A 27,497-nucleotide genomic window follows, 5' to 3' on the forward strand; every position below is an offset into this window, starting at 1 on the left:
AAGGGAGATAGAACAAGTTCCCTGATACTTGTTTTACAGCCAAGGATAGACGTGACTGGCTGGTGAGGGGTGGGGGAAGAGGGGAGGAGAAGGAAAGGGGAGGGGAGAGCGAGGAGGAGAGGGTAAGAGAGGTGCCCCACAGGCACTGACTGACCAATCACAAAAAGGCCTAAGCCCACCACCGCCAGACTACCCTGCACACCCCCACCCCAGCCCACCCTTCAAAAAAAAACCAACAAAAAACCCAGTCAGCCAGTAACGACAGTGCTGTGGTTGTCGACTTCACCCTCTCCTGCTGATTTTCACTGCCTGCACACGATTTCCACAGTCAGTCAGTCAGTGTAGGGGACTGTATGTTGACATAAGGCCTTCCCACCCACTGCTCCACACATGGCAAGGTGAGACACAATGCAATGCTCAATCCAAGAACAACAATACGCATTGATGATGTCGGCGGGGGGTAGGTTGGGGTAGGTTGACGTTTTCTACCAAAGAAACCTTAGACAGGACAGCTGGACTGTGACGAGACTGTGTGTTTCAGTGCTGACAGGGGGAAGTCTTGAGAACACTCCTCAGTCCACTTTCACTTGAACCATTTTGTTTTTCTAAGCCACAAAGGCTACACTTTCCATTTTAACTTTGTTTATAGTGTTTTGTTACATTACTTTGATCGTAACACAACAGCATAGGACTTTTGTTGAGGCTTCACCATGTCTTCACCATACAGAGAAGGTATGTTGTTGTATCTGTTTCTGTGCTGATGGCACAGCCAACCCTGTCTCCATGGGGTCTTTGCACTGCATTGTATTAGGAGGAAGGTGGCAGAATGGTTAAGACGCTCAGCTGCCAATACAGAGAGTCCGTGAGGGTGTGGGTTCGAATCCCGCTCTCGCCCTTTCTCCTAAGTTTGACTGGAAAATCAAACTGAGCGTCTAGTCTTTCGGATGAGACGATAAACCGAGGTCCCGTGTGCAGCACGCACTTGGCGCACTGAAAAAGAACCCATGGCAACGAGAGTGTTGTCCTCTGGCGAAATTACGTAAAATGAAATCCACTTTCATAGGTACACAAATATGTAAGCATGCACTCAAGGCCTGACTAAGCGCGTTGGGTTATGCTGCTGGTCAGGCATCTGCTCAACAGATGTGGTGTAGCGTGTATGGATTTGTCCGAACGCAGTGACGCCTCCTTGAGAAAGTGAAACTGAAACTGTATTGTATTGTGTTGTATTGCATTGCACTGTACTGTATTCTATTGTGTTGTGTTGTGTTGTGTTTGGTATTGTATTGTGCTGTTTTGTACTGAATTACTCTGTCACAACAGATTCCTCTATGTGAAATTCAGGCAGTCAGCCTCGCTGGCTTCACAGGGAAAGTCACTACAGTGCAGCACACCCCCTTTTTTCAACTTTTTTTTTTTTTCTGCCTGCAGGTGTGTGTTTTCCTAATAAAGAGGATTCTTTTGTATAGAATTTTGCTGAGGAAAATCCTTTTGTTGCTCTGTGTGTGTGTGTGTTGTTTTCAGTTTAATAATGTCTATCCACATAATGTGATTTAAGACACACAAAAAAGAAAAAAAAAAAAAAAAGAGGAGAGATCCATGTACAAAGGAGCGAGAACTGTAAACTTTATTAAATCAAACGTCCAAATGGAATGCAAAGCAAACCTTCAGAAATTTTTAACAGCAGTACAAAATTATCAACATCTTTAAACGATTATTCCAAAAATCTAGGTAGAAAGGACTTTAGAGGCCTCGCATTCAAAAAGTATATCACTATATGCGTTTTTGAGAGCAGTCCTGCACAGTGACGTTTTTATTATATTTAGTTTTAAAAGCATATAGTTTTAACCTGTAAACAAGTGAGACCATCTTTTGTGCACTAAGAACATGCTGCACATAGGAGCTCAGTTTATCGTCTGAATGACTAGCATCCAGACCATCACTCAAGATCTAGTGGAGGGGGAGAAAACTACTGGTCAGTGTGGGATTCAATCCATATGCTCAGATTCCCTCACTTCCTTGACAGATGCGTTACCACTAGGCCACCATTCATACCTTATTAGTTGTTACTGCTAAAAAAATTAATAAGAGAACTTTCAACCACTGTTACGTGTAGAGTGTCAGCCCATTTCCTCTGGGTTGACAAGGATGGCTGAATGTCAGATAAATGAAAAGAATGTTTGTGTAGTTGGTGTTTGTATATTCCATAAGGATTCATTCATGAGTGCATGTACATGTGGGTGGGTGGGAGGAGTAGGTGTGTGTGTATATGCCTGTGTGTGTATGCCTCTGTGTGTGTGTGTAATTAAGAGCTTCGAGTCTAAAACATTTGGCGCTGGGGAGTGTTCATCACACAGACCCTTGGTAGCGAAAGAGCTCAAGAGAAGAGAATTCGTCACTATGCATGAGGATGAGAGAGTTCATGAGATAGGCGTGCACTCATATACAACAGTGCTTCATCAAAGGCACAGCTTGTAATTGTTCGTAAGGCTTTCTGCATTAACAAGAAAACCTAACTTAAGTGTATCAAGAAGCACGATGTGCTGAGTGTGACTGACTGGGCAGGGGTGTCAGGGTGTCACTGTACTGTGAGAGGTTTGTGGCAGGTGCAGGTGAGCGTGGTGGGGAGATGGGGGTGTACGATCACATGATGCGCCCCTCCATGGGACACCGCCTGCAGACGGAGCTGCGCGACAGCATGGAGCGTTACCATAGCGACAAGGACCACCTGCAGCACCACCTTGCCCAGCTGCGCCTCCGCAGCAAGGACCTGCACACCACCTCCTCCACCCCCCAGGACCCCCCTTCCTCCCCCGTCAAGAGGTGGGGGGACCCCAACAGCTCCTTCAGCCAGGCACCGGAGGTGGCCGCCCATAGGGCGCAGCTGGCACAGATGGAGCACCACCCACACCAAGCACCTCCCACAACGCATGTCTCCAATGCCTCCTTCCTGCCCCCCATCCAACAACCCCCCACACAAAACACCCAATCCACCCATCCCAAGTCCTCCTCCGACGACAATGACACACCACGCACTCAGACCATGGGCACCCCAGCGGGAGCAAAAGCAACACCGGTGCAGGGCAGGGCAGGGGACAGGCGGGTGGCAAAAGGCAGGAAGACCCAGAAAAAGGCAAAGCCTGTGGCGGTGAAGAAGTGGCAGAAGGACAAGACAGTGGCCCCCATGCTGATGACACTGCCCACCATCCCCTCGGCCAGCGGGGTGCGACGCAGTGTGTGGGACTCTGGGCTTCACCATCTGCCCCCCCACCCCGGCCCTGGCACACACCTGGAGAGGAATCAGGTGGAGGAGGAGTGCCGGCACTTCAGCCAGCGCTCCAGACCAATCCCCGCCATTGACGACGCCAAGCGTACTGAGATCCAGCGGCCCCCCTGGCTCCAGCTGCCACCAGGTGTCACTTCCAGCACTAAGGTGCAGTTCCGGCGCCACCCTCCCCCTCCTGCCCCTGACCACCAGCAGGGGGCAGCACACAGCACCTCCACTGACCACCCCTCTCCCAAACCCACCGTGGACCACTTCCCGCACCACGCCCCCCGCCTGCCAGAGCTGGACGAGGGCAGCACAGAGGGGGAGGAGGAGTCTGACCACGACGGGACAGCCCATGCCCCTGACGGGGAGCTGGGTCAGCAGAGGAGGATAGTTCTGCCCTCCATTCCAGCCTCCACCCAGCTGACCAAATCCTCTATCCCTCCCCTACGTCTGCGCAGGCGCCTCAACTCCAGTGCAAACTCTGCAGCTACAGCTCAATCCGGTAAGGACAATGAAACAATGACAGGGTGCAGGTGGCGGAATGGTCAGAGTGCGGGGTTCTCACCCTGAGTTTTTATGAGTCTGATCCTAGTAACGGCGCACCTGGTGGGGTTAAAGGGTGGGAGATTTTTCCCATCTCCCAGGTCAACAGATGTGCAGACATGCTGCTGCCTCGGAACCCCCTTCGTGTGTATACGCATGCAGAAGATCAAATATGCAATGTTAAACATCCTGCAATCCATATGAGCTTTCGTTGGGTTATGGAAACAAGAACATACCCCAGTATGCATTTTCAAAAAAATGGAGTATGGCTGCCTACATGGCAGGGGAAAAATGGTCATATCAAACTTTTTTTTTTTTAAAAGCCCGCCCAGAAATATGACTTAACATGTGAGAAACAGCCCACAAACACAGAAGAAGGAGCACATGCTCCCAGTGTGAGCACATATTTTAAAACACCATATATGACTGTGTCTGGCCCTCTTCTCCAGAACTATGTATTCTTCTTCTATCCTGTAGTCTGTATGGGGTTGTAATGATAATATCTCTAGAGGAGGGGCGGGGTCTCTCTTTCAAGGCAGGCACATGACAGTTTTGAAGAGGGACGCCATGCAAGCATCTCAGAGGCCCATCAGAACAGGAATGTAGCAGCAAATGTGCCAGCTGAATTAGGACAGTTCCCCTACCTACCCCAACTGTGAACTACCACGCTGTTCAAGAATTAGGGCTCCATAGCCACCTACAAGTCCACAACAGATGAGATGCGCAAGCTGTCGTCATCATCAAAACTGATGGACAAGCAAGAAGAGATCCCGTAGTCTCAAGATCATAGGAGCACCACTGATGACCTGGCAACCAGTTCTCTCCATTATTCCCTGTTTCTCGCCTCTCTCTCTCTCTCTCTCTCAGAGCATCGCTGCCTTAGGGTTGTCCATTCAGGGATTTTGTACCCTTGTCTCTTTTCCTGTCTGCCTTTCCTTTTTCTGCCTTGCAGGATTGTCTTGGTAAGTCCTGCCAACCATGAGATGTGCCCATGCCATATTGTGTTTTTTTCACAGTGGATTATGAGATCTTCACAGAATGAAACCCAGCATATAACAACAACCACTCAACATTTCTGCCTTGCCTCTTGTTTCCAGGGGCCACCTACATGTCCCTGATGTCCCAGGAGACCCAGGAGTGGAAGGGGATATACGTGCAGAGCGAGGACCCCCGCCTGAAGGGCCGCATGCTGATGGAGATCCTGCATGCCACGCGCCAGAGGATGCACGACAACGAGGAGGACCTGCGTCTGGCCGGTGACCTCCCCCAACCCCATGACCCCCAGTGGGGCGCCGATGTCATGCTGCTGCACAGGGACTCAGTGCCGGGGAGTGGGGCCACCACCGCTAGGGCCTCCCAGGTCAGAACTAATGCCGTTCTCTCTCTCTCTCTGCTAAAAATGTTCAGTATTTTGTTGCTTCCGCCACATCCTCTAAGATAAGAGCATTATGTGTTATCCCTCTATTTTCTCTGTCCACTATGCTAACACTGCATTACTACCCTTCCTGCTTTCTCTGTTTGCCATGTCCTCTGTGATAAAAACATAATGTGTTCTGTTTCTTCTGCCACATCCTCTAAGATTAAGAACATCATGTATTCTCCCTTATTTCCTCTGTTCACAGTGCTAACACTGCATTAGTACTCTTTCTGCTTCCTCTGTTTGCCATGTCCTCTCAATACATATTCTGTATCAGTCATCATGGGTTTTCCCATCCCCATGAGCAGTGTGCTGCCGCTGGTTTCATTAACAACTTCACAAGACGTCTGACCACAGGCCAACCCTCACAAGCATGCTGCAGTACAGTTCCCCATACTGTTTCCACAGTTCTCTTATCAATGACCATATCTACACACCTTTCACGACTCACCACTGAAAGTAACATCCCCATCTCTCTTTCTTTGATCCCATTTAATTGATTCATGCGAACCATTCCAGTTGTGATTAATTCTAACTTTATGATTTGCTGAACTCATTACCAGCATTATCATTTGAACGCAGACACAGTATAGTTGTGACTGTACCTCATTCACAAGTGGCAATGGCCCTGTATCCCAAACACCCTATCCATCCATCCCTCTCTGGTTGCAGCCTCAGAAGAAGCCCTTCAAGCTGCCCCACCACCTGCACAAGAAGCGGGCAGCGGATGGGGGTGCTGCAGGAAGGAGCCACAACGCCAAGCTGCACCGCTACCTCAGCAAGCTGTCCCACCAGCGGAAGGGTGGGGGGGAGCAGCGACCCCAGCTGGCTGCAATGACCATCAGGGAGATCACCCAGTCCTCTCTGGAACACCAGAGTGCCGTGCACACCGCCTCCTGACTGCACTCCCCACCTCCACACCGCTGAATGGAAGGGTGGCAGGTTCAAGAGGAAAGACCTCAATGCTCTCAACACTGTAGTACAATGTACAGGGAAACAAGAAACCAATGAACTACATACGCCCCCATCTTAACACTTTCCAGCCAAAGGGCAGTTGCCAGGTTTTCGAAACACTGATGTAAATATCTGTCACAAATGTTGCTTATATGGAACAGAATGAAATGGAGGTGAAGGAGGGGGGAGTAACAATGGTGTCACCTTTCAACAGAGGTACTGCATGAAACAGTGACATTTTTCGGTACTGGTCAGCATTTCCTTTTTCGCTTCAAGCAGGAAGAAAGTGTTCAAGTGATGGACCGAAAGTGCTGTAATCAGGGCTTTGTACATAACTTCCATTCACAACAGTGGCCAAGACTGTCTTCAGTGTTTCACATATTTTCGCAGTGCATGGTTTCTTTGAGTTTGCACATTTCAGTGGCTTCCCGCTTCTGCTGTTGTGTCTGTACACAGGAACACAATGTGAAGGTTGGACTGAAACATGTAACCCATGTTCTCAACTCATCTCTGGTTGCTGCTCATATGTTTTTTGATTCTGGTTTTTTCTTTCATGACTACCTTTCCATGTGACATTTATCCTACTGTCTTTCAATGCACTCACTTTTCAGTTACCCAGATCAGCCAGATTACTTCACTATATAACCTTGTTTTAACTGAAGAGGTGGACATATATAAATACACACAAGGCAACCAGAACTTGGTGCCAACATGCAGCAAACCTGGCAACTGACACTGAAAAAAGTTTGGACTTCATTCCATGTCCCTGGACCGTAAAGATTTCCTACCTTTTTGTTCCAGTGAACTGTGTCGCCATGGTTTAGAGACTTACACAAAACTCTTGCCTGCAATCCAGAGGGTGAAACACAGTGATCTATTTTGTTGTTTCTCCGTGTCCAAGCATGGAGAATAATGTGCTCCCTGAACAAAGCTTTTGCTTCCAGTGGTGGGAGATAGAGCATCTGTTCTGCTCATGTGCTTGCACCACTCACATAATTTATCAATCAACACTCTGGCTATACAAGGCACTGACAAGTGTGTTTATACCAAAGATGATCAATAAAGGGTTGCCATAAACCAAACGTCTGTCACTTCTCTGTTCTGGTTGACTGATTTGATTCAGTTTTTTTCTTTTCTTTCTTTCTTTTTCTTTGGAGGGTGTGGGGGTGGGGAGTGGGTTGGAGAAGCTGAGGGATGTGGGGGGAAGTGGTAGGGGTGGGTGTGGAGGTGGGGGTGAAGGGGACGCAGGAGGGAGGAAGAGGGGTCTGTTACTGTTGTTATAAAGGTGGTGATGATGCTGGTGATGATGGTGGTGGCTGATTAGAACACGAGTGTTTCACTTGCTGATTTGTTTGCAGTTTAATCTCTCTCTCTCCTCTGTCTGTCTCTCTCCAACTCATACACTTGCATATTTCAATCAAATTCATTCATCGTTCTTTCATCGTACACCTCTGCCATTATATATTACTCCAAACACACGCTGAATGGTTCTCACACACACACACACACACACACACACACACAGACATGCAGACATGCATGCATATACACACTCAGGGCTTATATGTTTAACTCATTCTACTCCAGGTATGAGTAAACTTGTACCATGATTATTTCCCCTGTGGACAGAGTACAAGTATTCTCATACTTACAAACTATTATAATTTTGTTATTCTTTTTTCGTACAGTTGGCATTTTAAACTGAGCTGTTTTTGGATTCCAGAAGAATGAATATGAAGCTTTGCTTGACCGATTAAATCAACAATTCATCGATTTTTGCCATTTTGGTGAACCCAATTTTTTACTGCAGCGGTCTTATGTAGTGCTGGTCCAGGAGAGTTGAAACAGGAATGTGGCTGTGGGGTAGAGTGAGTTAAGCCAAGTGAATCACAGCATGTGCAGAGACACATCCTTCCTTGGCTGTGTGCAATGAATAAAGGAATCAGAACTGCTGGATTCATACTGATTCTTAATCATAAAATTAATCAACTTTAAACTGTTAAAACTATCACCTCAGAATCCCAGATGAAAAGCACAGGATTTTGCTTGCCAGCTTATGCTCCTTGCATGATTCACTTTCTGTTTCACAGATGAGAACCATGATTTCTACAACAATACTGTTTCAGGATCGGGCTCTTTTATCATACTCCAAAATTCTATTTCAGGTGGAACATTTCGCTGCTATGCTTTATTTAATAATTGACTGAATCAATGTTCCTGTTTTTGTGTTGCTGTTTTTTTCTTAAAAAGGAGAGGCAAAATTTCAAAAAAATTGTACATCTGGATCACTTTTAAAAGACTTATGAGGACATGAAAAAGGCACGTCATTTGTTCAAATAATTCAAAGTACTTTTAAAACCTGCAAAGAGAAAGATGGAGCTATGAGCCAAGAGAGCCATCACAGGTGGGTATATCATGTAATGAAGTGACAGAATTGACTTGTAACAGTGCTTGCACACAAAAAGATCAACACGCTCACAGATAAACATGATACACACATGATACACAACCAGACAAAGTTACTCACATGGAGCTGGAATGGCTGCCATAGCGATCGTTGTTGTTGGTGTTTTTCCGCCGCATGATGGGTGAGGGTTCAGGGCTGGCCGACTTACGGTTCAGCTCACGGCGACGCATGCTAGGGGAGGGGGCAGGGGGTGCTGAGCTCCTGACAGGAAGGAAGGAAACAGAACCACGTTTACAATAACTCTGCCTTTACTGGCACATTGCTTCCCTTGTTACTTCCCTTTGAAACTAGCCCACTGTAAAGGTTTTTAAAAACAAAATCATTACCAAAAATGACACAGACTCTGAAAATTTTTCTTACTTCTTTTATAAATGACTGATAAAACAAAAGCAATAAAGTAAACCATTTACCTTACTGCATATGGGTGGAAAAATGCTTATTCTGTGATTCATGTGCAAAATTCAAGTGGTAAAAACATGATGAACAAAATTTTCATACCCATTGATTTTCTACGCTGAACTCATTTCAAAATATCAGATTGTGTGTGTGAACATTTATTTGCTCATATATTTATTATCATTATTGTCTTTTTACTTCATTTTTTAAAAAATCTATCTTTACTTATTTATTAATTTATTTCTATATATATTTTTTTCTGCATCTTATTCTATTTCATTACCTATCTGCTTACTTTATATATATATAATTCATTTATTTGTTTAATCATTTATTAATGATGTATCCATTTATTTGTTTATAATTTTTTTCATGGCCTGACTAGTCAGACACAAAGGATGAAATGATACAAGCCAACTGGACCCTTTGAAGACAGAAACTGATCATGCAAGACTGTTCCCTTACAAATACAAAACAAACAACATCAGCGGTAACGACATGAACCAAGAATATATGTTCCACGAGACACAGAAACAGACAAGGAATCAGAGAGACAGAGACCGACAGACAGACAGATAGAGGTGGCATGTGTGTATGGGGGGAGGAGTGTATGAGTGCCTGGAGGGAGTGGGGGAGGGTTAAGGGGAAGAAACTGGAGAGGTGGGGGAAGACACAACAAAAAAATCTGTATGAAATGACCCTTCATGAGCACAGCTGATAATCCATTCCCTCTGTTCATAAAATAACAAAGCAAGGAACTGAAAACATACAGTGTGACCAAAGGAAGAACCTGAATCCTGTCACAGATGTCTCACAAGCAGACACCACTATCTGAGCAGTGATCACCATCATCTTTAACAACTAAACCACTTCATCAAGCCCTCCCCACATCCCCAACTTGCAGAGGAGGCAACTGCTGTCCCAACTACCTGGGCTAGTATTTGATTATAGTGGAGAGTGTCTTACCCAAGTTACATACCCACTCTCAGCCAAGAGGGTTTTAGGACAGTCATATATTTAGTATTCTAATATATGTACGCTGAGAAAGGACCGAATGTAAGATATTTCTTGTTGTCCTAACAAGGTCATACATTTATCTGTACTGTACTGTACTGTGATACTTTCAAATAAAATGCAGTTCTGACCAAACCCTTACCTGACAGAGGTAGAGCGAGGCAGCTGTGAGGTGGTGGTGGATGTCTTGGGGGGAGGAGGGGGAGGAGGCATCAGTGTCCTGCCTGGCACCCCTTCCCCCAACTCCTCCACGGCCACCTTGGCAGCCTCCTCCCGGATGGCCTCCACCACGATGGCACTGCCGATGCTGACAGCACGCTCCTCCTCAGGGGTCTCTGGCACTGCTGGCAGCAGGGGGGGAGGGGGCTGCTGGGAGAGGGAGGAAACGGTGTCCACAGACCCCGCATACAGCAGGTCCTCAGGAGTGGCCGTCTTGCGCCTTGCCTGTCCACAACACCACATGAAATCTCTCCTCTGTTACCTCCCTCTTAGTCCCTGGGCCCCCCACCCAGCCACCCACCCCCCAACCACACACCATGGGGGTGGTGGGGTGGTGAAGATTGTAGGTAGGCAGGGTTGGGGGTGGGGGGATCAACTGAGGACTGAACCTTCTAATCCTTGTGTTTTTTTGTTTTTATTTTTCTACTCTTCTAACGGAAAATTCCACTCAAACATTGAATTCAAACCCAACATCAAGAACAGAAGTATCAACTAAATTTTTGTCACTTCTTTGAATCAAACTATTACTTTGAATCCCTGACTTCAAGAAAAGTCTATAAGTTCTCTTTTCTTAACTAAAACAGACTATTACCATACACAGCACATTTAGCACTGTTGTTGGGGGCACAGCCATTGTTTCTGATTGGCTCTGAAAGTTGGTCTGCGTTCAATGGGCCAATCAGAAAATGTTACAATGACCAGACTGAAAGCTGAAGGCACAGTTCAGAAACTTGAACAATGCCCCTTCATCAAGCTGTTTGTTTGAACTGATGTTTTTTTGTGAGTGTTTTCTTTTTCTTTCTTTTTTTAAAAAAATACTGAATACTACAGAAACACAAAGGGACTGCCAATCACTGGCCATAATGGGGGATCTGAAGCTAAGTTCTGAGAATGCACACACACACAAAAATTTTAAAAAAATAAAAAAGCTACTTAAAAACAACAACAAATCCCCATGTCACCACAAAGGGTAGGGGCAACAATATACATACTACTCTTACCTATTACATGCTGAATCCATAATGTAAATAAACAACAACAAAAGCACAGCAAAATCATTTTTTAAAAACATGTACATTTAATTTCACAATTTGTATTCCCCCATTTTATAGCATACACACCACATCACAAATCTACAAAATCAAGCATAAATACATCCATGACCTGAAGTGTAGGGCACCAGTAATAACTATATTATATACAATCTTTGAAGATAATGACTGATATTTAGTAAGCAATTACCTCTTCTCTATGCAACAAAACTGGGAAAAAAAGGAGATCCAATCTCTAACCCACAGCTAAACATACAAGAATGTGACAAACACTATTTCATAGAAGCTAAGACATTACATGGTGTATACAAGGATGACAGTCCCAGGTGTAAATCTCCCCTTCTGTGCAGACAGTGACCTATGAAACATGCCCAGTGTAGACAGGAGGTCTGATATATTATCGTGTCACAGAATCAACCCTGCATGTTACCTTTACACATGCAACATAGCGTTACTGTTAATATTGCAAACCACACACGTCAACAGTCTGAGCCATGCGAATGATACACTATCCATGTTGGTCAATGAGCCTTAATATTTTTAATGTGTTGCTGAGGAAACTGCCCCAGCATATCTAAACATGATATTCCTCCTCTGGAACAAGACCTACAGTGCATGTGCTCCATGCTGTCAATTCACAAGGCTGTTCAGTTTACAGGACCTGTGGCAAAGCCCATTCAAGCTGAAAAGACAAAGCTGGTAAACCTCACCCACCCCTGATGCCATTCACATCATGATGACACTGCGCACTGATTGTGAATAAACTGACATCCTCTGTGCAGTCTGCTCTGAACATTCACACATTTCACAGTGCTTGAACAATCCACTGGCAGGCTGGTCAGTCTGGTTACATTGTCATGCTCCAAGCGCACACACAGAAAGGACTTTCCCCACATGATGCAGCTCATGCAAATGCAAATGACAGCATGCTGACACACAGCAGACAGGGCAGCAGGGTTTAGGGTGTCATGGCACAGATGATACCCCACAATTAGACGCCAGGTCCAGACTCCAGGTATAATGCCAGGTACAGATCCCAGATGTAGCACCAGATCTAGACGCAAGGTACAGACCCGGTCCAACACCAACCTCCTTACAAATCATGGCCGCAAAAAAACGCAGCTCATATCAAAACACCCTATCAACATAGTCCCACACTTCAGCTGATGGACAGGTACAAACAAGCCTCTCTCTTTTTTGAACATACACATGTGTAACAAATACACCTCTGGTGTCTCACTTTATTTCTTATTTAAATTTACACCTGGTGAAGGTGATTGCCAACATATTCACAGTCTGTAAATTCTAAGTGACATGGTGAGAGTCGCACTTCAGACAGCATACAGCTCAATCAAAAAGCACTTCTCAACCAGCTGACACACTCTGGATGTGAATCAGTCTGAACAACTCCACTACAATTATTAATCACACACTATAGAATATAGTGCTGTAGGTGGAATTTGCTTTAACAACAACTAAAAGTATGTAAGTTATGTGCCAAGTACTGAATGTCAAGTGTGCTGAAAATCATTATAAAACCAGGAAAGGGAAATCTAAAAAGCTCAAAAGACAAAAAAAACGTTCTAGGAAAGCTGATGAATGATCAACTGTTTTATACTGTTATCTATACACATACTTAGAAGATTTAGCTTCTGTTCTAATTCACTTGGTTGTTCAGTTACTTGCAGCCATATGCCCATGTCTTTACCCTGACTGGGATACTTGAGATTTACAGTTATCATTTCAGCCCATTACCAGACTTCAAGACAGTACAGTGTTCTAGTACTTCTACCATTAAACTGTCTGTATGGTTAATCATCCAAAATGATCTGGCAGCAAACAGTGGAGAGAGAGACTTTAGACTTGACAGACAATGGGGTGACACCAGCAAACTGGCTGAGAACCATGGACTATGGAGCACCTTGACTGCCTCATGCGTCAAACGATGCGGAAGCATTAAAATACGTAATATAACTTAGCTCATTACTGGATTTGTAACTCAGCTGAGTTTGTTAGATAATTGTAGATGATGTTTGCATCAGCCTGGATAAGCCAAACTGTGCATTTGTTAAGCATCACTTTCACAATTCTGTGATCACTCTGAATGCCATTTGACATAACATGACCAAATCATGACTCATGATGACTGTTAGCGTGAGAACTGAATGAACGCTTGACCAGAGGTGTGGGTGTTAGCCAGAGGTGTACCAGTACAGTGCTGCTGGTTAGAAGATCAGGGAGCTGTTACAGTGGAACCTGTCCTGGCCAACACAAGTTACTCTCCACACCAAAGGGCTGTCTAGGTCATGATTATGAAGCCTGAGGGTTAAGGTTGAAGGGTACATAGAGACGAACCAGAGAACAACCACTGTACTGACACAGTGCCCACACTCTGCTGGCTGACAGGTGTCACAGACAGGAGTATGCACACAACACACATCCAGTCAACCAGACCCTTCCCCCTCCCCCCACACAGTGGACAGGACAGAAGACAGTCAACAGGCCAATCAGCATGACACCAGCTATACAGGTCGCTACATGGATAGACATCAATACAGCAAACATGTACATCAAGGCATATATATCTATATACATGTATATATACATACACAATCAGACAGATGGATATGGAATGCACAAAAGACGTAGTTGGTAGGTGTATTGCTTCAATGGCACTTCTAACCAGAGTTAAGAAAGAGTTTCTATATATTGAGGCTTACTCGTCTGCGACCTACCGGCTTTAAAGTCAGTCTCTGGTACAGCTGAAAAGAGGACCAACATGGCTATTACATCAACTGGGGACCTAAGAGAATCACCATCCTCAGTAACAGGCATCACTCCTTCATATCACAAAAAAAAAAAAGAAAAAAACTTTAAAAGGTAGAACTCCTGAGTGTAAAGTTCCCACCCTTTGCCATCTTCGAAATAAGGATCTTGCACAGACATTTCCCACACCCTCCCACCTCTTCATCACTTCTCACTGCTGGTAAGAAACCCGTGACATCTGTCCACTGAGTAACAATTTTCTTCATTCCAGCAAACATTGTCCTGACTCTGTCACTTCCCATCCTTTACCCCCAACCTTCCAGCCAACTCTTTTTCTATACAGCAGACTGAAACAAGAGAATGGTCATTTGATCCAGAGTCCTGCTTTCCCTGTGAAAAATATTAGATGATGGGCACTGTTTTTCTTTCTTTGCTCATTTGCTTGTATGATTTTTCCCCCCTAAATACAGAATCCTCTGATAATTGTGAGGTCATCTGCTGCACACTATGCAAGATTCCTTACCTCATTTATTGACAGACACTGTAGGAATTCATGCTTAATACATGTTTTTCTGCATCACTCTTCATCTCCAAACAACCCACCCTATAACAAACACTGCAGATTGCATCAGCTCTTGGCAGTGGTTCACTAAACCAAACCTGCGCCTGCAAGTTACGCCTTTTACAGCAATGAAGCACTGATTAAGCCCTCACTGGCTGACACCCACATACTTTCCCAGGCATTCTAAGCATCAGTTAGTAATCTTCCAAACAGAATCACTCTCAAGCCTGTTGATGCTGAACCTGTGGTAAAACAAACAGCAACACAGCTGCATAAGGGGCGTGCTCATGGTTGGGGAAGCGTGCTATGGGACCCAACAATAATAATAATAACAATAATAAGCACATGAATAAACACAACATGGTGGAAACAGTAACAGCTCCAGGGACGTCACTGACTAGTTAATCAAACATGGGTGGGATGGTAAGGGTTAACACAGTGGAAGGTGAGGGTTTGGCAAGGTACAAAAGAAATGGCAGGGGGAAACAAGGTTCACCAAAACAAGCAAAAAAGGTATACCCACTTTATGGCTAAGCACCATCTTTGACAAACAACAACAACAACACACACACACACACACACACACACAGGGTGCAGGGTTACACAAAGGTGACTATCTGACATCTGGTTCTGCACGCAGTACAATTCATTTGTACAGATACAAATCACTCAGAACACAGTCACAACTGGTACACCAGAGCTACTATCAGTCTTTCCTCTTTGCCGTTTTTGTGCTCTCTTCTGTGCCTGACTGCTTCTAATCATCAGTGTAAAAACTGAGCACAGGCTTCTGCTCATGATTCTCAGGAACACAAACCAGAAAGCACATAACCCTCTCTCTCATTCACACACTCACCACAATCACACAAATCATACAATGATCACAATAAAATGTTAACGCATGAATAAGAACATACAAATTCAATATTCTATATGTATAAACGCATCACCATGTCCCTCATAATTATGAACACACACACAATGATTTCAACATGTTTACGCATGCAGAATCACATATACAAATTACATGTTAAACAGGCATAAACATATAACCATTTCTCACAATCACACACACACAAACTCTCACAAACACAATCACAACAAAACACACACATTCTCTCTCATGAACACAGCCAACCAAGTTATGTGCAACACACACACACACACACACACACACACAAACACACAGAAACAACCACCACAACAAAAACACACACACAGAGACACCTACTCGCCCCCACCACCCCAGTCACTCACCTTCTCCTTGCGGGCGGACAGAGAGGAGGTGGACCCAGACAGGGAGGCATAGTCAGCAGCAGCAGAGATGATGCCGACCACGGGAGGCGCCACAGCCGACTCCAGCATGCTGACAGCAGCCAGAAGAGGAAGGGGGGCAGGGAGGTAGGAGGACGAGGCGGAGGACGAGGAGGAGGGAAGGGGAGGGGGAGGGGGAGACAAGAGACAGGGACAGTGCCAAACACAACAAGCCGTCAGAACAATGCAACTCAATCCACTGCCGTGCACACACGCAACACATGCTATGACACTCATCGTGTGCACTTACAGAAAAGTAACAAAACAAAAAACACCGTACAAGAAATTATAATGTAAGCGAGATAAGAATCAATTCATAAAGAGGGACATATAGAAATCAGTAACATGAAAAAAACAGAAAGGAACATTCACTTGACGTGGTGAAAAAGTATATTCTTCAATGCATGAAAAACAAACATGCGAACCAAGACAACTAACACCATTCATACGACAGTCTTACTGAAACTGGTACAAAAAAGACGTTAGAAATGCAGAAAAAAATAATAAATAAAATAAAAAATTTTCAAAAAAAGACAGAGAGAGAAAAGAACATTGATACAAAACTGAAAACCAATCAATCCTATATTAGATTCAAATAGGGCAATTCTAAGCATGCTTTTGTTCGGAGGTAAGGTACATTATGACATACATTCACCTATATAGGGCTTGGAATGCATATGAGCAGTAGAGGAGGAAGCCCAAAACTAAACAGTACTAATTCCCACATGAACATTTAAATTATTCCCAACTGGAAACAAACCACTCTTTTATCATTCTACAGCAGTCAAAAACTGAACTGGTTTAACAAGGGTGTCAGTTGCACTTGTTTAAAAAAAAAGTGTTCAGGAAATAGTAACAAACAGTCACACAAACACTTCATCATCAACATTACAAGCTTACGATTATTCATCAACATCTGCTATCTCACAAACCTTACCTAAACAAAAAGGGGGTGGGGGGTGGGGGGAGGAGAGATTCTATCAATAAAACTAAGCTTTTAGCCTAAGATTTCTGATTTCCTTTCTTCCACAGTGAAGAGCCACATATGTAGGCTCCTTATTTCCTTTTTTTTTTTTTGGGGGGGGGGGGTCAGGAAATTCAGTGACCAGCTGAACATCTGTGCTGTTATGATATAGGAACATTGATGCCAATTTACAATCAATGTTCTGGAGTATACCTTTTAAAATTAATCTTTAAAAAAAAAAACCTTTAAAAACAATACTACTAGAAATAAAATGATCCTTTTAACATATAAAGATATCATGCTTCAGGCACCATGCCATCATCACAACAGTCCTGATTCACTCAAGTCACACACCTGACAAACACACAGACAGAGGTTTGATTTGTTGTCATTGTCTGCCTTGTGATTTCACAGAAAAGGGCCGAGTGTTTCTGCCATCACCTTCAATGCCATTCTTTTGACTATCGACCAACACCATAACACGCACACACACACACAAACACACATACATAAATGTGTACTGTTCAAGGTGATAAATGCTGGTGATGAGCAAAATCATGCAACTCAACAATGACTCAAAGCCGGTGCCCACTGGCAATTTGGCATCTGACATACACACTGTCACTGAACAGCATGTGTGGAACGATGCCACACATCACCTCATGCCAACTTAAGTGGCAAAAGAGGAGTTTTCCATCCCCCCCCCCCCCCCCCCCCCGGGAAAAAAAAAAGTTGAATTCAACACAAACGGAGTAATTAGTTTGTCTTTTGTCTTTCAATACAAACACACACACTTCATCCTTCGCTTCATCCAGTCACATCTTGGAGGTCATCACTGTTCACGTCATTTAAAAAAATCACACCATCAACACACCGTAGAAAACTATTCCAGACTACAAAGAAGAGAGTTCAACCAGCAGATCCAAACTATTTACACTATTTACACCAAAAAGCTCCCAGCAGGTGAAACCTACTATGTCAAGGTAATTACAAGAACGAAAAAGAAAAAAAATCAGCAGAATAAAATAATACTTTTGTACACATCAATTTTTACAGTCCACGAAAAACTGAGGTCATTGGTATAAAGAAACAGACTTCCCGACAAAACAGAAATCTGAACACAAGTGATGATTGCTCAAGTCTGGAAGTGTAAGTCACAGCTGAACACAATCCTCCTCCACACCACAGGCAAGGAAAACCAAGGTGGGAGGGTGTGCACAGACAAGAGACTTACAAAACACACAGAGACTATTTACAGCAAATGTGCAGGTCACATCAGTGCTGGGAAAACCTTGGACCTGACACAACTGTGCAACACTGTACACCAAAAACAAGTCCAAGGAAGGGTGTGTCTGAACACACATACACACAGGACAAGATGATGCATACAACAGGGTGTGTGGTACAGGGCCCTGAGAATCACAAAGAGAAAAAAAAAACGAACTTGCTGCCATGGCTTCTCCAGTAAAGCTGGTGACTGTGGCCCCTTCTGTGCACCGACACGCCACAGGGTGAACAGTATTGCCTGGTCAAGGAGAACTATCAACACCCCCACCCCCTCCCACCCACACACTGCTAAACACACAGGGGAAAATGTGTGCACAGAATTCATCTCTGTTGGTGATAAGGATGCTCCCACAAGGTGTCTGACAGGTTACAATCATGCTGTGCATCCTACATGTACACTCCAGCCAAGCTGACCACGATGACAATGAGAACACCTCAAGATGCAGTCTGACAGAACCAATGCTGAGGCAAACATTCGATGATGTAGTTCAAGGCTAACGCGAATATCATCCCCAGATAATGCTGACAGTCTGTACACGGTGCTGGTATCTTGCAATCTGATGGCTTACTCGCCATGTGATGACATCTTAAACTCCTAACTTGCGAACATCACTTCATCTGCCAGAAACACAAGATAGCATTTCAGTTATACAATAACAATACCATTCACATCATCAAAACTTTGCTAACCAACAGAAACAGCCAAGAAACATGACCACAGTCAAGTAATACTCAATTCGCCACAGAAGGATGAGAGGAGAAATAACACAAAAGCTGAGCAGTATCACTGACTTAATGTTTCGGGGGAAAAAAAATTGGTTATTGGCAACACTTTTATACTGAGTATTGCTTTCAAAAACTCTGTTCACCATAGATAAGGGATTGGGGGGAAGCAAAATCAACATAACTGACAAGAATATCATGGACTTGGAAAGTAATCAGTTCACCAAGGAAGGGTGGGAAAGATATGTGGCGGGGAGGGAACAGATCAACACACCAGAGAAGAATACTGTCAACTTATTTCACCACAGCACACGGACTGTAGTAGGGGAAAACAGGACTTCTAAATTCAAGAACAGCACGAAGAATGGTTGATATCACCGATGTGGCTATCCAATCATCACATAATGTAAAAAAAAGAAATCAGTGACTTTGGACATGGGATACTGCACCACACAGCAGTCAAAGCACAACACTACAGGTCAACACATCTGCAGTGTTCAGAATCACCAGCTTCCACAACAACAACAAAAAGAAAAGTTGCTCCCAGCACTGCTCTAACCTATCCTTTTATTTATTTATTTTCTTTTTTAAACTCTCAACCACCATAATCATCAATGACCGCATATATTTATGTATGTGTGTGTGCAGCTGTGTGCACACAAGGCTCTCCTTGGAATGCCAGATGACAGGTGCGATAGCCGAGTGGTTAAAGCATTGGACTTTCAATCTGAGGATCCCGGGTTCAAATCTCGGTAACGGCGCCTGGTGAGTCAAGGGTGGAGATTTTTCTGATCTCCCAGGTCAACGTATGTGCAGACCTGCTTGTGTCTGAACCCCCTTCATGTGTATAGGGAAACACAAGATCAAATACTCACGTGAAAGATCCTGAAATCCATGTGAGTGTTCGGTGGATTATGGAAACAAGAATACACCCAGCATGCGCACCCACCTAGCGGAGTATGGCTGCCTACATGGTGGGGTAAAAATGGTCATACACGTAAAAGCCCACTCATGTGCATACAAGTGAACGTGGGAGTTGCAGCCCACAAACAAAGAAGAAGAAGAAGAAGGATGTATGCCAGACGGACCTCCAACCCAAACATTTAGGACCATGAACAAGGCAACCTTCACCAAACTAACACTGAAGCTCTGAACAACTTGACCTTGTGGGCTTTACTGCAAAAAAAAAAAAATTGTTCAACTCCACTTCAAGCTCAAACTGTATCAGTATATGTACACATATACTATGCATGGCTTCTTCACCAAACTCCCCCCCACCTCAGCTCAGGTTTTCTTTCTCCCCTTGTTTTCTTCACAAGTATAAACCATGAGATCTAACAACATGGGCCTCAGTAACTCTGCTAGTTCTCATTTCACATAAACAAAAGAGCGGGACAGAGATGCTTTCTCAGTACTACTTCAGCATGTTCTACTTTTCCTTCGGCACAGCAATGCTGGATAGAATTGTTTCGTGGCCTTCATCCATGCAGTGTTACATATCCCATGACTGGAGATCAGTCGTGACATAATAAACCTTGCTCTCCCTCCACCCCTGTTCCCCATCCCTCCCTTTCAGCACATCCCATCTAGCAATATGTGGTGTTTACAGTTTGGATACTGCAGTCATTGCTACTGTCTTCAACTACACCTTGCACATCAGTGTGCTGATACTGTAACAGCCCTGGCAAGTGTTTCAAGTTCTTTCCAATGTTAAACACCTGACCACACTCTCAGTGATGAAGGGTGCTTCATTACAATACAACCCCATGTTCATTATCAAAGCACTGCATCAACCACACTTCACCAAAACTTTGCACACAATGTTGCATAGAATTCAGAGTGGAAAAGGAGTATACATAATACTTTCTTAAAGGTAGCACAATAAGTGTAGCTTTTCATTAAGCTTTAATTGAAACTGAGTGATATACCCAATGATTAAAAAAAAAAAAAGTACCTGATATAATGCAAGTGATGGAAGTGGAAGAGGGAGGTGTCCTTTTTTTTTTGATTCTTACAAAACTGTATTTATCATAAACATACAGCTTAAATTACATCTGCAACTGCCTGTACAAGTAATAACAATAAACGTCCACAGACACAAACACGCAGCTCACACATCTTGACTATCAACATGTAAGAGCAATGACCTGTGCAAATCTACATCAGAATTTGTTTTTCTTTTTCTTTTTTACTGCTCTGTGCAAATCTACATTGGATTTTTTCTTTCTTCTTTCTTCTTTTTTAACATGGCAAGCAGAGGGAGGAATGTAATCAGACAGCGAAAGGAATCATTCTCTGTATCACTATTAGACAAACATTCCAGTCACACAGATTCCACCAGTCCACTTTGTGAATGATAACTGTGTCCTTCCACCACTTCTTTTGTAGAAACAGAAAAAATGTAAACCAAAGGTCATCAGTCAAAAAAGATTGGCACTGGTGACACAATTCACTCACATCTTAATTAACATTCATCAACTCTTGACTGATCTGAACTCATAATAACGGACATAAATACTGGAGCGAGGGGGGAAAAAAAAAGAAGAAAAAAGCCAGGGGTAGGGAGGGCAGAAATGATCACAATGACCTCAAACCAATCACAGTCTGATGCAAGCTGATTTTTTGTGTATATTTTTGTTGTTGTTTTTTGTTTTGTTTTGGGGTTTTTTTCAACGCCAACAAGCAACAAACCAATTAAGTCAGAGGAAAAAAACAAAACAAGGAATAAACGACTGGGTTGCTTAAATCACAGGTAAGAAGACAGAAACTGGCTTTGTCATCAACAGTGCGGTAAAAAGACATCACATCCACACTCATGCAACTTATAACAGCCAGCCAGGCAAACAGCGCAAAAAGGTGCAGTTGGAATGGAAAGAGTCGGTCAACAGAAACAGGCAGAAAAAAAAACAAAAGATGGCAATGTATGGCACTTTCTCACATAGAACACTTAATGTATCCACTTGTATGTGTATATATATATATATATATATATATATATATATATATGTGTGTGTGTGTGTGTGTGTGTGTGTGTGTGTGTATTCATTCACACACTGTCTTTGTGACACAAACAGCAAAGGAACTGAACCAAAAGTCACCTAGTTGCCTTCAGTGACGGGAGATGAGGGCAGCACCTGTCAGGGTCAACACAACAAACACCCACTGGTCACACACTGACCCCCAGCCACACACAACCCCTAATTACTTGACCCTTCTTTTTCTCCTTCTGTTACAAAAATATCTATTTTATCCATCTTTTTTTTTTATATAATCAAATGCCTTCAGCAAGGACAAATCAAACAAACTGTGATAAAATAAATAAATAAATAAGTAACAAAAGAATGGGAAAAAAAAACCCAAAGAACATAATTCTAAATAACTTAGAGTTCTCTCTTTCTTCCCAGATCAGGATGAAGGTTAAGGTTGGGTGGGAGGGTTTGGAGGACGGGTACAGCACACACACACAAAAAAACCGGAAAATAAGCAGAGTAATGGGGCACAAAAATTAAGAACACTACCACTTTTTCTGTTTTGCTTTTTTAACATGACATGTAAAGTGAGGTGAAACCAAACAGAAAACACAAACAAAAAAATAATAATAAAAATTGGAAAGGCAATGCGTCATTACTGGCCAACAGCACCGAGACACTATCCAGCAGTCCATCGTTGATAAAAATGGGAAGCTGCTACTCCATACAACTAAAGGCACTGGACACTAAAAAAATTTTTTAATGTTTCGTTTTCTTTTCTTCACCTTTTGCTTTTTGGGGGTAAAACACAATCTGAAAAGGATATCTAACAAACAAAAAAAAACCCTCAACCAAACCATGTTAGTGTAGTCTAAAATAAACTGTGCACTGGTATAATCAACTGAAGAATGAAGCAACATCTGTAAATCATTCCGCAGCAGTTGTCAAAACCAAAAATCAACCACACGAACACACACACACGTATGCATACACACACAGGCCGCACTTCGTGTACAAGGCATGTCAACAGTTAGGGACAGCAATCCTCCAATCCACACAAACAACAGCATGACAACAGCCGAGATACACACAAAAAAGGCACCTCAGGGATTATTATACACAGATCATTCAACAAAACAAGGGAAAAGTTTTCCAGACTGGTCTCCTCCAAAACTCCACACGCATGTCAAAAGCTGTTGTTGCGAACAACCAAAAGCTCCATGGTCACAAAGCAAACAAGGACAGCCAATGCAAAGTTACAAAAGTCACTAGAAGTGGATTGGCCACTACAATTCAAGGCACACAATGAAAAAAAAAAAGAAAGAAAGAAGAGAGACATACAGACAGACGTAAAGAGAGAAAAAGGGTTCCAAAAAAAAAAAGGTCAACCCATCAGCGTGTGCAGTTTTCAAGTTTCCCCCCACCCCCAGGAGGGCAGGCGACAGCAGCAAGGAGAAGAAAAAAGAATCAGAATCATCCAGGGCCCACTGTGCAATGTCTACAGCATGTCCACACATTCACCTCTTCCATGCTCTCTACCAGCACATCACCACCTCCACTAAATTGTCATCCTCAGCTTTTGACTTGCCAATCAGCAAAAAAACATAAAAAAAAAACCAATAATAATTTTTTTTTTCTTTTTTTTTTTTTTTTTTTTTTTACAATTCTGCTTTTTATTCATGGCATATATTACTTCAATAAAGAAATTCACTATTTTACAAACATAAAATTCTGTCTAGTCCCTTCAATAACAATTTCAGTAATTTTAAACACACTTGAATCATTTTCACCATTATAATCTCTAAAAAATGTTGTAAACATGTTATCACAATGCAAACCAAAGTGCTGGTGTATGACTGTCTTTGAAATGCTTGAATGAAAGATTCGTGATTTCAAGAATAGGACAGCTAAATCTTATTTTTGATGACACCCATCTCTATAAATTAAGTTTTGCATAGTAGTTGCCAGCTTGAAATGTTTGTGCCTGGTTAATATTTTTCTTTCTCAATCATCCACACCAACACAAAACAAACAAAAATAGTTTCACTAAATGCTTGAGAAGTTCATTCTTTCAGCACATAACAACTGACAGACAGAACAAAAAACACTCACAAAGTCATTTCTTTCTGCATGTTCCCCAATTCAAATAAAACTGGCACATACAAATTTGACAATGATTAAAACAAGCTGTGCCTTCTTTCGTACCATTTATCTTTCAATTTTCATAATCATCTGATAACCGATTAAAGTGATTTTCTTAAATCACATTCTTCAAATAGCATGATTTTTCAGCATGCTTTGCAGTTATCTGGCAACGGATTCAAACAAAACATGTTCTTCAGGTTATCGGATTTCCTTTTTTTATTTTGACAGTAATTGTCCTCCACAACCAAAAAGAAAAGACAACAGCACCATACTTCAACAATCAGAAAGGTGTGGATATCCGACAAAAGAGTGTGACTTTTGCTCATTTGCATGTGACAGCAAGGAGAGAGAAAGAGGGGGAGGTAGGAGGGTGATGTTCATGTCACAAGCCACCAATGCATTCTTCAATGCTCCACACCCATCTCCTGTCCCACACCCATCCCCACAACATGCCCACATCACCCTTCCCCAGAAACACACCTCTAAGGAATGAAGGGGGGGGGGGGGGGGGGGAATTCCAGTGAAGGAGAGAACATGCACAGATGGCAAGAGAAATGCTCCCCTCTTTTTTTTTTTCTTGTTTCCCCTTCTGTCACTCACCTAGTAAAATCCCTCCAAAAGACATGCATGATTGTATCATATATATATTGTATAATACTGTCTTGTATTATTGTATTACACAGTACTCCATATATTGTATTGTATTATATTGTACTGTATTGTATTGTATTGTATTACTTTTTGTCACAACTGGTTTCTCTGTGCAATTTCAGGCTGCTCTCCCTGGGAAAGCCACAATGCAGCATCAAACTTTATTCCTTTTCTGCAAGTGCAACTGTTTTACTCTCAAAGTGGATTTTCCTACAGAGATTTGTAAGGGACAGCCCTTTTGTAATGTGTTGTTTATTTTACGTGCACAAAGTACATGTTGCACATGGGACCTCAGTTTAAGACCTCATCTGGATGACTAATTGCCACGTCTTTTCTTCCCACATCAACACACTTTCCCCAGGTGTGGAGGGGAGCTTTGGGTTACTTTCATCTGAGCATAGCAACATTTATACTGGGGTAACAAGAGCTGCGATGATCTCAAGCTACACTCTAATCATAGAAGCTGTCAGCTCTGACCTTTATACACAGATCAAAGGAAAGACAGAAATGATCTGATTACCGTTTTCCCCTCCCATCAGTCTTCCCCTCTAAATCTCAACATAAGTTTCTGTAACGACTCTCAATCTACCCTTCTCCTCTCCCTCTCTCTCCCCTACCGGTCAACATGCATCCAGGGCTAACAAACTAGCAGACCCGAGACATCACACAGAGAAAGGAGGGGGGAGGAGAAAAAAAAAGGTCAAGGTCACTGAAGGTCAAGGTCAGACATGTCAAGGTGAGCTTACCTGTCAGCTGGTGAGGAGGAAGAGGAGCTGGTCAGACTGTCAATATCTGCAACACAGTTCACAGCACACATAATACAACGCATGCCAAACAATCTCCCTCAAAATTGTTACATTACATGAAACAGTACTGACGGGCACAACAGCCAAGTGGACTTTCAATCTGTGGGTCCAAGATTCGAATCCCATGATAGGGGTAAAAACAGTCATGCACATAAAAGCCCACTTATGTACTGTGCAAGTGAATATGGGAGTTGCAGCCCACAAACAAAGAAGAACGAAACCATATTCATAATCATATGACTGAAACACCCAATGTGACTGATACAGAACTGATGACCCAGTGTGACTGTTACATCTCTGTGGGGGCCCTGCGCGCCACCACCAGTCAGCCCATAAGGCAAACTGAGCAGCAGAATAAGTGATGTTTTAGTTGCTCACTGTCAGCGTGGCGTGGCAGAATGGTTAAAATGCTCAGCTGCCAATACAGAGTCCTTGAGGGTGTGGCTTTGAATCCCGCTCCCACCCTTTCTCCAAAGTTTGACTGGAAAATCAAACTGAGCATTCAGTCTTTCAGATGAGACAATAAACTGAGGTCTCACGTGCAGCACGCACTTGGCACACTGAAAAACAACCCGTGGCAACGAGAATGTTGTCCTTTGGCAAAATTATGTAAAAAGAAATCCATTCTGATAGGTACATAAATACATAAACATGTACTGAAGGCCTAACAAGCATGCTGGGTTATGCTGCTGTCAGGCATCTGCCTAGCTGATGTGGTGTAGTGTATATGGATTTGTCCAAACGCAGTGACGCCTCCTTGAGAAACAAACTAAAACTGAAACTCACCATCAGCATCGCTGTGCGTCATGAGGTCGTCGGTCTCTATTAGCACGTTGTCCTGCATCATGTGCCTGAGGAGGTCCTGCTGCAGAGTGTTGTTCAGCTCTGTCTGGTGCAGCTTGGCCTGCAGCTCCCGGCACTCAGCCTCCTTGGTGGCCAGCGTCAGACCCTGGGCACACCCAACAACAACATCACTACACTGTTTCCTCGTTTCCAGCATTTTGCGAGTGATGGGCTTCAGTCACTCAAACCTGTTACTCACCTGCTCATCAAAAACATATGGACGCACATATCAGCAAACATAAATCCTCACATGTTCACCTAAACATGCAAGCAGTAGGAACAGCAAGAAACGGGAAAAAAGAAAGCAACAAAGAAATGGTGACATTGAGAGCCAGAGACACATGACTCAACAAAAAGCAACAAACATAGTGCCACAGTGAGAGCTAGAAACACAGGAAATGAACAGAAAGAAACAAAGACAGGGCGACAGTGAGGCCCAGAAACGGAGGACCGGACAGAAAGCAACAAAGACAGTGAGAGACAGAGACACAGGACTGAACAGAAAGCAACAAAGAGCGAGAGCCAGAGACGGAGAACTGAACAGAAAGCAAAAAAGACAGTGAGAGACAGAGACACAAGACTGAACACAAAGCAACAAAGACAGGGTGACAGTGAGAGCCAGAGACAGATACAGGATTGAACAGAAAGCAACAAAGACAGTGAGAGAAAGAGAGAGAGTGACAGAGGATTGAACAGAAAGCAACAAAGACAGTGACAGCGAGAGAAAGAGGACTGAACAGAAAACAATAAAGACAGAGAGAGGCAGAGAACTGAACAGAAAGCAATAAAGACAGGGTGACAGTGAGAGACTGGGACAAAGAACTGAACAGAAAGCAACAAAGACAGTGAGAGAGGGCTGAACAGAAAGCAATAAAGACAGGGCAACAGTGAGAGACAGATAACTGAACAGTAAGCAGCAAAGACAGTGAGAGACAGAGATACAGGACTGAAAAGAAAGCAACAAAGACAGGGGCCTAGTAGGAACAAAAGAAAGAGAACTGAACAGAAAGCAACAAAGACAGGGGCCCAGCAGGAACAAAAGAAAGAGAACTGAACAGAAAGCAACAAAGACAGGGGCCCAGCAGGAACAAAAGAAAGAGAACAGAACAGAAAGCAACAAGGACAGGGGCCCAG

General features: G+C 43.4%; 2 protein-coding genes across 4 annotated transcripts in view; one reads left to right on the forward strand and one right to left on the reverse strand.

Annotated features, from left to right (window-relative positions):
• The window catches only part of LOC143286906 (kinesin-like protein KIF21A), a 112,069-nt gene that overhangs the window by 28,323 nt on the left and 56,249 nt on the right, over nucleotides 1–27,497 (reverse strand). The window contains 7 exon segments of the mRNA XM_076594839.1: nucleotides 8,713–8,853; nucleotides 10,205–10,506; nucleotides 14,069–14,095; nucleotides 15,919–16,027; nucleotides 22,048–22,083; nucleotides 25,461–25,506; nucleotides 26,307–26,469. Coding sequence (XP_076450954.1) covers nucleotides 8,713–8,853; nucleotides 10,205–10,506; nucleotides 14,069–14,095; nucleotides 15,919–16,027; nucleotides 22,048–22,083; nucleotides 25,461–25,506; nucleotides 26,307–26,469 — 824 coding nt within the window.
• Nucleotides 254–7,257, forward strand: LOC143286907 (uncharacterized). 3 transcript variants are annotated; one of them, XM_076594841.1, is made up of 4 exons: nucleotides 254–398; nucleotides 2,607–3,773; nucleotides 4,912–5,174; nucleotides 5,904–7,257. In XM_076594841.1, exons 2-4 carry the CDS (start codon nucleotides 2,630–2,632, stop codon nucleotides 6,129–6,131), a joined length of 1,635 nt encoding a protein of 544 aa, XP_076450956.1. In that variant the 5' UTR covers nucleotides 254–398; nucleotides 2,607–2,629; the 3' UTR covers nucleotides 6,132–7,257. The 3 variants fall into 3 exon arrangements, with proteins under 3 accessions (XP_076450956.1, XP_076450957.1, XP_076450955.1); XM_076594842.1 differs by having other exon boundaries at nucleotides 255–398; nucleotides 2,613–3,773; XM_076594840.1 differs by lacking the exon at nucleotides 254–398 and adding an exon at nucleotides 531–732.

The sequence above is a fragment of the Babylonia areolata genome, chromosome 10, assembly GCF_041734735.1.
Source record: "Babylonia areolata isolate BAREFJ2019XMU chromosome 10, ASM4173473v1, whole genome shotgun sequence".
NCBI lineage: Eukaryota > Metazoa > Mollusca > Gastropoda > Neogastropoda > Buccinidae > Babylonia > Babylonia areolata.

Excerpts from the sequence above, each read along its gene's own strand:
- LOC143286907 (XM_076594840.1), top strand. The coding sequence starts at position 711 with ATGTCTTCACCATACAGAGAAG. Across the intron at positions 733-2,606 it reads GTCTTCACCATACAGAGAAG|GTGCAGGTGAGCGTGGTGGG; the intron begins GTATGTTGTTGT and ends GGTTTGTGGCAG. Across the intron at positions 3,774-4,911 it reads TGCAGCTACAGCTCAATCCG|GGGCCACCTACATGTCCCTG; the intron begins GTAAGGACAATG and ends TCTTGTTTCCAG.